We start from the raw sequence: 12,626 nt of genomic DNA, 5'->3' as shown, positions 1-12,626 counted from the left end.
TACATCAAATGATAATGCAAACATGCTGATGTTTACCAGGTATGTTTACTCTGGCTACGTAATACTTAATATGTACTGCAGATGCCCTTCAAAAGTAATGTTGCGTGCAGTATGCATACTGTAAATACTGAAATCCAGAACCTCCTGAACCTGTAAGGACCTCCAGTAAAACAATGGCCATATCATGCATATCATATAACACGTAATCTCACCTTACTCCATTCCTCAACTTTCCATGTGGAGCAGGGCCGCAGATAGCATTGCTGGGCTGGCGGGGGCCTCTTGGCCAGATCGCAGTCAGAGTCAGAGCCAGTACTGCAGGCCAAAGTCCTCCAGATAGCACCTAGACCACAGCTGGTGGAGCACTGTGCACAAATGTAGTAACACATGAGAACGCTACTTACACTTTATGATTTCAGGGTTGGATGTCCAGCACAGCTCCAGCATGCACAAGAAACCTCACTGACAATGGGGGTCAGGTTTTAAGCATTTTCCTGATATGCAAATTCTTTCAAATGTTTTGAACAACACAGCAAGGGATTAAGCAGCAGCAACCAATTTGATAAATGTGCCTTAAAAAAAATACATGCTGTAAATTGGCATAAACTGCATTAGCTTCAGGTCAAATCAAATGGTGTCTCCAAAAATCTTAAAATGTGTGCGGGGACCAAAGCTGTGTGTCAGCTGTGTGTCAGCTTAACATAATGAGACACAGCTGTGCTTCTTCCAATAGTACAACACCAGAAAGTGTAATTAATGCAGACTCACAGTGCTCCAGTTGCCGGTGACCCAATAGGCAGTAGTGACTTGTGTGGAGGCTAAAGTTGGGGCAGGTGTTAGCACTGGAAGTGGCCACAGAAGAGGTGAAATGGGACCAGCAGGTGTTGGTGATTCCATGTGCTGTACTAGTTGAGGAGTGGTTGCTGCGTTTGTTGGAAGCCGGTATGAATGGCCAGGATCAGTGTTGCTGCTGCTCCTCACCATCGGGGGAACGACTATTTCATTGTAGTCAAAATCAGCTGAATCAAACGGTGAAGCCCGCGATGTGTAATCTGTTCCAGTTCTTTCCGTGGAGGCAGGGTTTGTTGGTATCTGTTTCACTGCAGCTGGCAGGAAACCAGCTGGAGAAGGCTGAGAGTCTCCCTCTGGGTTTGTAGGAGGTATGATTTCTGTTCCAGTCAACGATGTGGAGTCATCTGGGTTACCTGAGATCAGCAAAAAGGGAATGGGGAGAGGAGTGGATGTCTCAGAGGCAGGAAGTGAGGTTGTACTGAGGTCATGATCTGTATCCCATGAATTTCTGTCCCTAGTGACATACACTGTATTAGAATTAGTCTGCTCCAAGTCCAGATCCTCCAATTTGGAGGCCGTTGTTAATGTTGTTGATTGACTGGTTGTCTGAGGTATGTCTGAAGCACTTTGTCCAGTCTTAACCTGAATTATAGTTTCTGACGTGGGAGAGCTTAAAGGTTCTGGACTCTCTACGTCTTCCTGTTCTGCAGAGATATCCGGACCTAGTGTGCTTTTTTCATTGTAGCTGTACTCGTAACCATCAGGTTCCTCTGTCTCCTGAGTCCTCATTGTTGTAGCGACAATATTATTAACAATGGTTTGGTGTCCAGGAGTGGAAGCAGCATGTTTCGGCGGCACCGTGACATCCTGAGCAAGATTCTCCTCCTCAGTTAAAATGTCATAGTTATTTTCAGCATCCTCTCCATATTGCTCCCATTTCACATCCTGTGGCTCCTCTGTTGTGAAAAACGGACGAGGCGGCATTGTGCCAAAGTTCTCGGGCCACCACGCATCCTCATCACGTGTCTCTTTACGTACTGGTGAATGCTGAGTTGCAGACAAAGGCGGTGAGTGAGTGGTAGACACAGGCAGAAGATAATCCTCAGAAAGGATCTCATCCAAATTGTCAGAGTTTGTTTGCTTAGACTCCTTTGTTGCTGCATTCTTGTTGTTATTCATTTCGTCCAGATTTTTGTTCTGTGGCTCTTTTGTTAAAGTGTGGGCAGTGGCCTTTGACATTGTAGAAACGGCTGCTGAAGGAGCTCTGGTAGTTTCCATGTAAGTATTTTGTTCCACACTGGCGGTTGGCTCAGTGCCCTGTGGAATATTAACTCCGTGGCTGTCCCCTGGATCTTTTCCATCAAAGTCATCCGATAAGTCTTCATGGAAGTTGATAAAATTATAGTCATAGTAAAAATCATCAACTTGAACACTGTTTTCCGGAGAGTGATTTTCAATGTTATTGTGATAGTGAAAGTCCCCCTCGACAATGTTGTTGAGATTATTATTATTACTTCTTGGCTGGGCTCTGGTGGTGCTGTATTTGGGAGGAGGTTTGACGTCAGGTATGGAGTTAATTTCATTGATCACTTCGTTGCTTGGCCAGCCGCTTCCAGACAAGTCGTTTCCTCCAAAATTATCTGCCACTGGTGGACATTCCTGAATGTAGCAGGTGTTGACGGCAAGGGGCTTCTTCTGAGGGTCACAGTCACTACCGGTGTTTCTGGAGCAGGTGACATTGCGGCGACGTACTCCGCTTCCACAAGTCAGCGAACACTGCACAGAAAAAAAGACAACATTAGAGCGTTATTAGGCCAAGCTCATATTTTTAAGGGGTGATACTTCAGATGAATAGGGTAAATATCATGATTCCACCATGGCAGCCCTGAGTTTTCCTTGTGTGTGTTTTTGTGTCTCTGTCTGTATTATTCCTCCTGTGTCTCTCCCCCTGTCTGTGCTGTGTGTGCAGGTGGGCGTGGCTTCTGCTCCACAGGTGAAGCAGGTCAACTCACTCTACAATCAAGCCTCCCATAAAGCCACTGGTTTCTCTCCTGGTCATCGCCAGATTGTTCGTCAGTCTACGTGGTGGTTTGGATCCCTGCTTCTTTGCATATTTTGCCCTGTGCTCTGTGCTTAGCTTCTGAAGCTAATCTCCTTGTGTTTTTGCTACCTGCTTCAGATTACTTTGCTTTGCTGTGCAGTCCTGAGCGTTGCTGCCTGTGGACCTGCCTGCCTGCTGCCAGCTCCCCGGAGCTCTCTCACTGCATCACCATTCCCCTACAGCGGACCTCACATCACGCCACCTGCATCCACGCACTCCTCGGTGACTTCACCTACCACATCAGGATCCCGGGACCTCGCACTACCCCTCCACCTCGCACCTATGCTTGCACCCTTTTGAACATTAAAGATTATTTGTTGCACTTTGAACCAGAGTCGAGTTGTGCATTTGGGTCCTGATCCAACACAAACCGTAACAGTAAACCTATCTAACCATAAAACTTCCCCCAGAAAAATATTCTTTGATTACAAGTTTACTGTAATGTTTCAATATGCAAATGAGGGATGAGAAATGAATGATCTAATGTTAACTTGTGGTGAACTAAGGAGAACTCTGCAAACACACATAGACAGTTTAGTAAAATAAACCCCTAAATGGAAGCAAAGTAGCCAGAAAATCTCAACATTTAAATGCTTTTACTTTCTACTAAGTTTAATTGTGATCAGGCAGCCTAATCTCCAAGTCCATCTAAATCCAAACACCTGGGAAGGATATTGTCTGCTCATCTTTAGTCAAAGCTGAAGGAATAAACATGTTTATTCTCACTTCTTTGTGTCTCATTAAATAATCGTAGACACAACACTGTACACACAATACTTCATCTTTCACCTTTATGTGTGTTGCTACAGTGTTTGTAGGCAACAAATACAGCATAATACGTGGCTAACTCGTTAAATATAATTGCTTTCCAACTCTGTAACTGTAACACGGTCTGCAGAAATGTACAATGCCAACATTTTATTCTAGCGACTGTGTTGTGTGTCTAAAAAAAAAAGATGGATATGACAGAAATCACAAAGGACATGACCTTTGTGTAGTTACAGCTCTGGTCAAAAACCTGAAGAAGTAAAACAATATGCTGGCTCTAAGCAATCAGCAATGTGTGTCTGCCTGCAGATGCCAGTCATACCTTTAACTCCTGAGAAATGAAAATGGTCTTGGCTAAGATTTGCACTATACAAGTACAACTAGAAGCACATGGATGACTTCCTCCACAATCACTACATAATATAAAATCATCTTTCACATAGAGACCTTTTCAGAAGATGTGACAGACAAAATTTCTGTTCACAGAACAATTTCCATTTCCATTTCAATCAGCACCATTGGCGACAAACCAGAACCTTATAATCCGGCCAAGACTCACCTTTGACCAGCTGCTGGTGGTCCAATCTGCTGGGCATGGGATGTGTGCATTGCAGGAGGATAATGACTCGGGTTTGGGTATGTGTTCGCATTCACTGGGCTGCAGGGCTTTCTGCTCCTCAACACTTAGTGCTTGAATGCAGATCACTGTCCTTTTAGTCAGGCCTGAGCTCCCGCAGCTCGCCGAGCATTTCTGCCACTCTCCGACCCACCATCTACACAGGGACATAAAAGATGCAAATGGTTCCTGCAAATTAAAGTCGCAATGTATATATTGTGTCTTCAGGATGATAAAGTCGCCGTGGTCAATACCAATGTCTCAAGCTTTGCTTCATTTTTAATGTTGAGGTTTCTGCCTCTCAAGACTTGAAGTCCCAGATATATTTCAAGAAACTTTAACTGCATTGTTACAAGAGAAAAGCCAAAAATCCACCATTATTACTGCACTTGCTTTGGAAGAAGTGAGAAAGTTTGCTCATAATCTGCTCTTCCATAGAGGTTGTGTATACTGGTGTTTCAAAGCTGAGTATTACCGAAAGTATTTCATGTTCTTACTTAACTTACATTGACATTAAAAGGTCTAAAAGGGACTGGATCTATGTTATATACAGTATATATATATTTTGTTGAACTGTTTTCTTGCATTACCCCAAATGTTTCCAACAATTTTCAAACCAGAGAGATCTGTAATTTTATTCAAGGTCTGTTAAATTTGGTGGCCTGTCAATGGCTTCAAGAACTGTGGTGTCTGCCAGGAGCTGTCAGAAATGGACTTTTTATCCAGGCACATTTGGAAATAAAGTTTCAGAGAACCGAGCTGAGCAAACATTAGTGGCAGCTCATCTCACAGCCCCTCCAGGATGTCCTTTGACACCATACAGCGTTGGAGAGGGACTGATGTTTAAATATGACAGCGTTTTTTATCAGTGCTTTTATCAGTTTTAATCACTAGGTGCGTTTGTTTTGGAGAGGAGGAAAACTCTGCAGATAATCCTATGAAGGAATCCGAAAGGGGAGAAGGTGACTGCAACTCAGACAACTCCCATGATCTGTTTGAAAGTGATGAGCTGCTGCTCTTCTCTTACGACAGGCACAAAGCAATGTGTGCATACATTGCTTCCTTAATGCGTTTCGGTAATAGCAGACCACCACAAATAGTGAAAATAAAAATGATCTTTATAAGGGAAGGGCATTAGTTAAAAAAATGACTTCACCTTTATATAAAGATTCATAAGGATTGATTATTGTTAAAACTGTTTCTTTGTCACTGATGAATTGACTAATGAATTAACTTTCAACAACCTAATATTGTCCTTTAATCATTAATTGTAGCATCCACAGAAAGAGTGGACAATGGTTCATGCTCGGTGCGTGTTGGTGCACTTACAGCATCTGTAGCAAAGGAACCGAGTGCTGATCCTTTTGAACAAAAGTCCTACTCTTTAAAATGAAAATGAGCTGTTTCACTGCTGACAACCTAAGGTTAACAAGCTGCGGTTACGTTCAATAAAATGTGTGGGAGGGAAACTGTCAGGGGAATGGTGATTCTCAGTCAAGCGACCTGACAGCGGTGTCTAGACAGTTATTTCACCTTTTCTGTCATCCCTCACGTCACCTAACAACCATGAGTTGTCCTCAGTTCTGGGAGACTTTGAAAAGAACGTTTGATGAGGGAAGAAAACAAGTTTTATTCTCCATAGGGTCCCCCTTATCTTCGAACGCTTCTCACTGATAATTCGTACAAAACACTCCAGGTAGTATATTAGAAATACACTTGCAGACATCAAGACATGACCCAAGGACGCAAATAGTCCTGATAAACTGGAAGCACAAAACGGTTTCATGTTTTCTAGTTCACTCTAGTCCTACATATATATTCTATCTGGCTACAATAATCTAACCAAGTTTGATGTCATTATTTCAGTAATTTGCATGTTTCTAGTGGATATCTGCACACATTTGCATTTTACTAACTGTTACCACTGTGAAAATCTCACTACAGTATAAATTATTTATCTTATATATATCGTCATAAACCAGAATATTGTTGCAATTTCCAGGCCTAGGCTGATAACCATCACAGATAACTGAATGCATTCTTATGTACTTTTATGTGCAGATGTAGGATTTTTTACATTTTGATAGACGGCAGTCTGTTAAGATATGATTTAAGTAGCAGAGTAGCAACTGGCCTTGCACGTAACTGACATTTGAAGCAATCAATGTTGCCATTTACAGACAGGTGAGTTGTTAAAACTGTTCATGTGGAGTTGAAAGAAGTTCCAAAGTACGTAATCTTCAACGTCATCTTCTCCACTGCACAAATATACTTAACCTTTGACTCCAGAACTAACTTGAGGTTTGATAGTGTGGGTTATTTGCTTCCATGCACGCTACAAGGATTAGTGTTTGCTCCTGCAAGGGTCGAAAAACAAGTACCTTAATTGCAGTGTGTGTCTGTGAACACTGCTTGGTAATGTCTGGAGGGTGAACTCACATGGCTGGACATGGATCCTTGTTGCAGCTGGTTTGGTTATCATCAGGCCGGGTTAAAGGGTCACAGAGGTGCTCCTCCACTATACCAGTTGTCTTTTCCACACAGTGAACAATCTTCCTCTGAACACCTGGAATACCAGAGGGACGAGAGTGAAGCTTTGGTGAATAAGACGTATCCAGAAATAACATCACTGAATGCCAGTGGTGGAAGGTGCATTTACTTATTTTGAGGTACTATTTCTGTTCTATGCTCAGTTATTAGTTGCTTTGCTGATTTTTATTATTTATACAACATATAAATCAATTTATAATAAATGATGATGCATTATTAAAGATTAAGCAACCCAGCAAAATATAGAGCAAGTCAAAGCTGAAACATTTATGTGATGCTTCACACATTAACGCATCAATAATTGACACTTTTAGTAACATTTTTGAATGCAGAGTATTTATACTTTTACTTAAATAAAAGATCTGAGTATTTCTTCCACCACTGCTAAATACAGAACAATGCATGCTCTATGCTGTAAACCAGGACCAACACTATTGGAACACATAAATATGCAACTAGCACTAAGTCAACACTGCACGTGGTAAAACAAGGTTGCCCATTTTATGCACATTTCTGTCGGTTTACTATTATTTTGACCTGCATATGTAACTCAAGTAGAACATCACAAATCAGTCTCCCTTATGGTCTAACAACCCCCATCTAAAATAAGACTGAAGAGAAATACAATGCAGTATCTCCCACACTAAAAAGTGTCACATAGAGGTTTCATGAAAGGACTCTTCTCCTAAAGCAGTGACAGATTGATCTCCTCGTGCGATCGCTCTCTCCATCATTACTCTCACCCTCCTGAGGGGATTTTTAACCCCCCCAGAGCAGGAGGCACCTCTCACCTCTGCATGCTCCAGCCTAATTTACACCTTCAAAGATGCCTCTGAGACGGCTACGTTAGATTGAAAGCCAGATTGAGAAAGAAAGGCTAGAAGAAATAAGGCAGGAAACCAGAAGTACTGCCTCGGGGTTGTGCGCTTACTTCAGCCGGGTCAAGTTGCAGTTTACATCCTTGTCTGCACAGACTCATAAAGTATCTGTAATTACAACTTTGAAGGAATTTAATTAAAAGGTGGTTAGAGTATTTTTGGGGGGTGAAACAGAAGTATCACTGTTTTAAAATGTACGATTACAGTGAAAAACATTTTGTCTTCACCTAAAGACCATTTTTACAGGGTACAGAGGAATTCAGGATATTCTCTCTCTCTCTCTCTCTCTCTCTCTCTCTCTCTCTCTCTCTCTCATCTCTCTCTCTCTCTCTCTCTCTCTCTCTCTCTCTCTCTCTCTCTCTCTCTCTCTCTCTCTCTCTCTCTCTCTCTCTCTCTCTCCTCTCTCTCTCTCTCTCTCTCTCTCTCTCTCTCTCTCTCTCTCTCTCTCTCTCTCTCTCTCTCTCTCTCTCTCTCTCTCTCTCTCTCTCTCTCTCTCTCTCTCTCTCTCTCTCTCTCTCTCTCTCCCTCCCTCTCCCTCTCTCTCTCTCCCTCCCTCTCCCTCTCTCCCTCTCCCTCTCCCCTCTCCCTCTCCCTCTCTCTCTCTCTCCCTCCCCCTCCCTCCCCCTCCCTCCCCCTCCTGTGGTCAGATGTGCACCAGTATGAAAATTTATTTTCAACATACGATGCAGAAAACGATGCTAGTCGGTAATTTAGAAATTTTGTCCAGCAGAATTTGCACTGCAATCGACTGATACTGAACAAACAGTACTGATCATTATTGAGTTATCTATTGTATGTATAAAGTAAAACAATTAAATGGTAAATGGACTTGTACTTATATAGCGCCTTTCTAGTCTTCTCCCTTCTCAAGGGGCTTTCAAACTATTTGTCACATTCACACTGATGGCAGTGGACATCTACATACCGTCTAAACTAACCATTCACACCACATTTACACACCAATGCGCAGCACGGGGAGCAATTCGGGGTTCAGTGTATTGCCAAGGACCCTTCAACATGGGATGCGAGGGAGCTGGGATCGACCACCGATCTCTCAAATGGAGGACGACCGACTCTTTCGCTGAGCCACAGCTCGATATTCTTTATTAAAGTTATTTGTTGAGGAAAGCTGCCTTCTGAGTACCCTTGCAGAGCCATATTTGCACAATCCACACAGAAAGGGTCTATTTCACTCCAGCTCAAAATTTCTCTACATCGGTAATCTATGAATTTTTCCTTCTAAAATCGGTATTAGTCTCAAAAATCCCTTATTGGTCACATCCTACTATGTACTCTGTCCTCTGCCAGGTCTCGAACACATAAACACGACATAAAAAAGAATAAGTCAGGGAAAAAAAGCAGGAAAACACTCTAAGTCAGGGGTCTCCAACCCTGCTGCCCCTGCTACTGCCCTGCATATTTAAACCCTTGACATGCTTCAGCTGCGGGATAGTAACTAGCAGATCATTACAACCAGGTGTGTTGGAGTAGCGAGAAACCTAAAACATGCAAGGCAGTAGCTCTCCAGGAGCCATGTTGATGGCGACTTGAGTATAATGTTCAGTGATCTCACGCTTTGGTAGATATTAGATTTTTTAAAAGGGTAAAACCCTCTTCTGGCATATGGAAACAGGATAAGTAACTCTTGATGTGCTGATTCAAAATTATGTCGTAAAGGGGAATGAAGACCTTACAGAGACATTTACACTCACTTTTATGACGCGGCTTGCCACGCACAGGACAGAGAAATAAGAATGTTACTTCACAATGAAAAAAGGAGGCCAGCTATTTCCGCTTCCACAATACCAAAGATAGATACTGAAGCCAGATGAGGTTAAAAGAACATATTCTGTTCGAGTTGTGCTTCTACACAATTCATATATTCACACTGCAATACGGTCAAAAAGGCAAGTCTATTCATGCAGGTATTTCTGACTGGCTGCACTGCTCTCTATTTACAAACAACTCTGCAACACCACCGTAAAAACAAATCTGCATCCTATTATTCGGGATTCAGCTCTGAACAGACGTTAAGAGTGATATAATTCTACAAAGACTAGACAGCCCGAAGACTTCCGGCTTGGCTGAGATGGAGTAGACACGCCTCGAGTCTTGCTCCCGCAACTTTTGATAATTTCAAGTTTCAGGACCCCGAATGTCACTGTCACAATCTGTCAATGTATGCAACCCGACAGATGGGGGGGGGGGGGGGGGGGGGCTAGCAATGCAGACGAGGCAGGCGGTGAGATTAGCATGGTGGCTATTGCTCACCTCTGGGCGGAGCACCGCACAGCCCTCTCCACCAAGTTCAAAGCCTTCTCCGCCGATCTCAAAGCCTCTATTTCAACGCTCGAACCAAAGCTGGACCACGTCCGCACCACAGTGTCCGACCACGCTCAGAAGATAGGCTCCCTCGAGGTACATGCAAATTTACAAGATGAGCGACGTTGGAGGCCTCCTGTGCTCCTGTGGAGGGGCCGCGGCCAACAGCCTTCTTTGCGAAAGTGCTCATGGAGGTTTTTGGTGAAGGCTTCCTGGAGTCACCACTGGAATGTGACTTACCGCACACTCTCCGAGAAGCATGGGCAGTCACCATCAGGCTGCACAGATACCAGGTGAAGGAGAAAATCATACGCGAGGCCCGCACTAGGAGAGGCAAGCTGCACTAAAGAGGCTCCCCCATCGCCATATACAAGGACTATGCACCGGAGGTGGTGGAGCAGTGCCAGAAATAACGAGAGGTGATGCTGGAGCTTTATAACCTGACCTTTATGACCTGGGCTTCAGACACACGCTGCGGTTCCCTGCCAGGCTGGTCATCATGATGAAGGACGGCGGGAGGAAAAGGCTCTCTTTGGTCAACGAGGTGAAAACCTTCTTAACATCCACCCACACGGAGGAGACTTGATGCCCGCGGGGAGCTGCTGATTTCATCACAGACGAGCCACTGTCATGTTGTCTGAATAACCGTGAGTCGACGTGGTGCTAACTGTGTAGCTGTGCTTTAGCCAGCCCCAGACCGCCAGAGTTTATATATTTTGGATTATTTTTAGACCACCTCGTTAACAGTTAAAGTCCTGACAGGATGCCAACTTTCTGTCTGTTAAAGTTTTGAACAGGACTTGCTAAGTGTCATCTTAACACACTGTGGACATATTGATTCGAGGTCCAGGGATGCTTTTTAAATTCCTGTTTCTTCATCCTGTTTCTGTGCCTGCTAACACTGTTATGTGAATTCAGTTTGTCTTTGGTCGACCTTCGTGCCGAGCACTGGAAGCTCGTCATGTGGATTTCAGATCGTTATTATATATTTCTTTCACAGCTTTATTTTAATTAAACTTTTTATCACCCACCACCACAGTGTTATCTGAAGTATTCATGTCCTCTGTTTGGTCAAAGGGCTTTACTGAAGCCTGACACTTTTTATGGTCTGATGTGCAGAGGTGACCTATCGATACAGCGTGCATTCTAACGCAGAGTGGAGGGTTTTATAAATGCATCCTATTCATCTGAGCTGAGGTAGAAAAGTACCCTCATGTCTGCCCCATGGCATCTTGGCACCCTCTTCTGACTAATTTAATGTTTGTTCTGAAATAAGTTTTAATACATTTTTTATGTTTTATCTTTACTATAACTCTCATGTGACTTTAAGGGGTCAGACACTGTTTATTTAGGGAGGAGACCCCGGAAGTTCAGTTTAATGGTTAGTTCGAGCTAGAGAGCTCAGAATGTGTTTTTTCTATGGCAGTATCCCTCAAATTGGTCGCACTGTTACTGTCTTATGTTGTTTTTGTAGTTTTTGTTCTGCTGGGATTTTTTTTTTTTACCCTCCTGCCCACTCTTCCTCCACTACTACGGATTACTTTAAGGTCATGCAGTGTCATTTCAACGTATTATTATTATTGTTCCTATGGCTAATGCTGTAAAGACAGGTACTGGAGTGCTTCTGATCTCCTGGAATACAAAGGGAGTGAACATAGCGATCAAAATCAGTGAGGTCCTGACACAGTTGCAGCACCTTAAGGGCGATGTGATGTTTCTGCAGGAAACACATCTTAAAACAGCCGACACCCCACATATTATGAAGGCGTGGATGAGCCACTTATTCCACTCGAAATTTACAGATAGAGTTAGAGGGGCAGCTATCATCATTCATAAGAGGGTCCTGTTTGAGCCAACAAATGTAATCCTAGATACTGACGGCCGCTTTGCCGTAGTTTCGGGAGCACACCAGTGGTCTTAGTTTCGGTTTATGCGCCCACCTGGGACGATGAACAGTTTTTTACAAGGCTATTCGCCAAAGTCCCAAACGCTAACAGTCATCGCATTATCATAGGCGGAGACTTCAACCTGATGCAGGATGTGACTCTTGACAGATCTTCTCCTACACCGGTTACCCTATCCAAATCAGCTAACGCAGTAAAAACATGCATCACAGTTAGGTATTTCTGATCCCTGGAGGTTTAGAAACCCCCATGAGAAAGCTTTCTCCTTTTTTTCCCATGTACACCACACATTCTCCCAAATTGATTCCTTCTTACTCAAAAACAACCTCTTCTGCTGTGTGAATGCATGTGAATATTAGCCAATAGTCACCTCTGACCACGCTCCTACCACAGTTGACATCCGCTTTCCACGAGATACAATCCCACGTTCACCATGAAGGTTCAGCTCACACTTACTGTCGGATAGTAGGTTTAAAGGTTTTGTTGCGACTCAAATCGGCTCTTACATAGAGTTTAATGACACCCCTGATGTCAGCAGCGGCACTCTGTGGGAAGTGCTTAAAGCTACTGTTCGATGACAAGTGATATCCTATATTTCCCAAATGAGAAGGGCTGAACGAGCTAGGCTGGTGGAAATTGCGTAGGAACTGGTAAAACTCGATGGAACTTACTCCACCTCTCCATCCTCCCCTCTA

At 43.5% G+C, this 12,626-nt stretch overlaps 1 protein-coding gene across 1 annotated transcript in view; it reads right to left on the bottom strand.

Moving 5' to 3' along the window:
- Positions 1-12,626, bottom strand: part of adamts7 (a disintegrin-like and metallopeptidase (reprolysin type) with thrombospondin type 1 motif, 7) — an 83,936-nt gene that overhangs the window by 16,676 nt on the left and 54,634 nt on the right. Inside the window, exons 17-20 of the mRNA XM_083912803.1 lie at positions 6,717-6,843; positions 4,221-4,434; positions 769-2,568; positions 213-365 (exon numbers count right to left, since the gene is read on the bottom strand). Of these exons, the coding sequence (XP_083768929.1) occupies positions 213-365; positions 769-2,568; positions 4,221-4,434; positions 6,717-6,843 (2,294 nt within the window). The remainder of the gene's footprint in view (positions 1-212; positions 366-768; positions 2,569-4,220; positions 4,435-6,716; positions 6,844-12,626) is intronic.

This window comes from Echiichthys vipera (genome assembly GCF_963691815.1).
Source record: "Echiichthys vipera genome assembly, chromosome: 1".
Lineage (NCBI taxonomy): Eukaryota > Metazoa > Chordata > Actinopteri > Perciformes > Trachinidae > Echiichthys > Echiichthys vipera.
The sequence above is the reverse complement of the archived record's forward strand: the minus strand, read 5'-3'. Positions and strand labels throughout refer to the sequence as shown.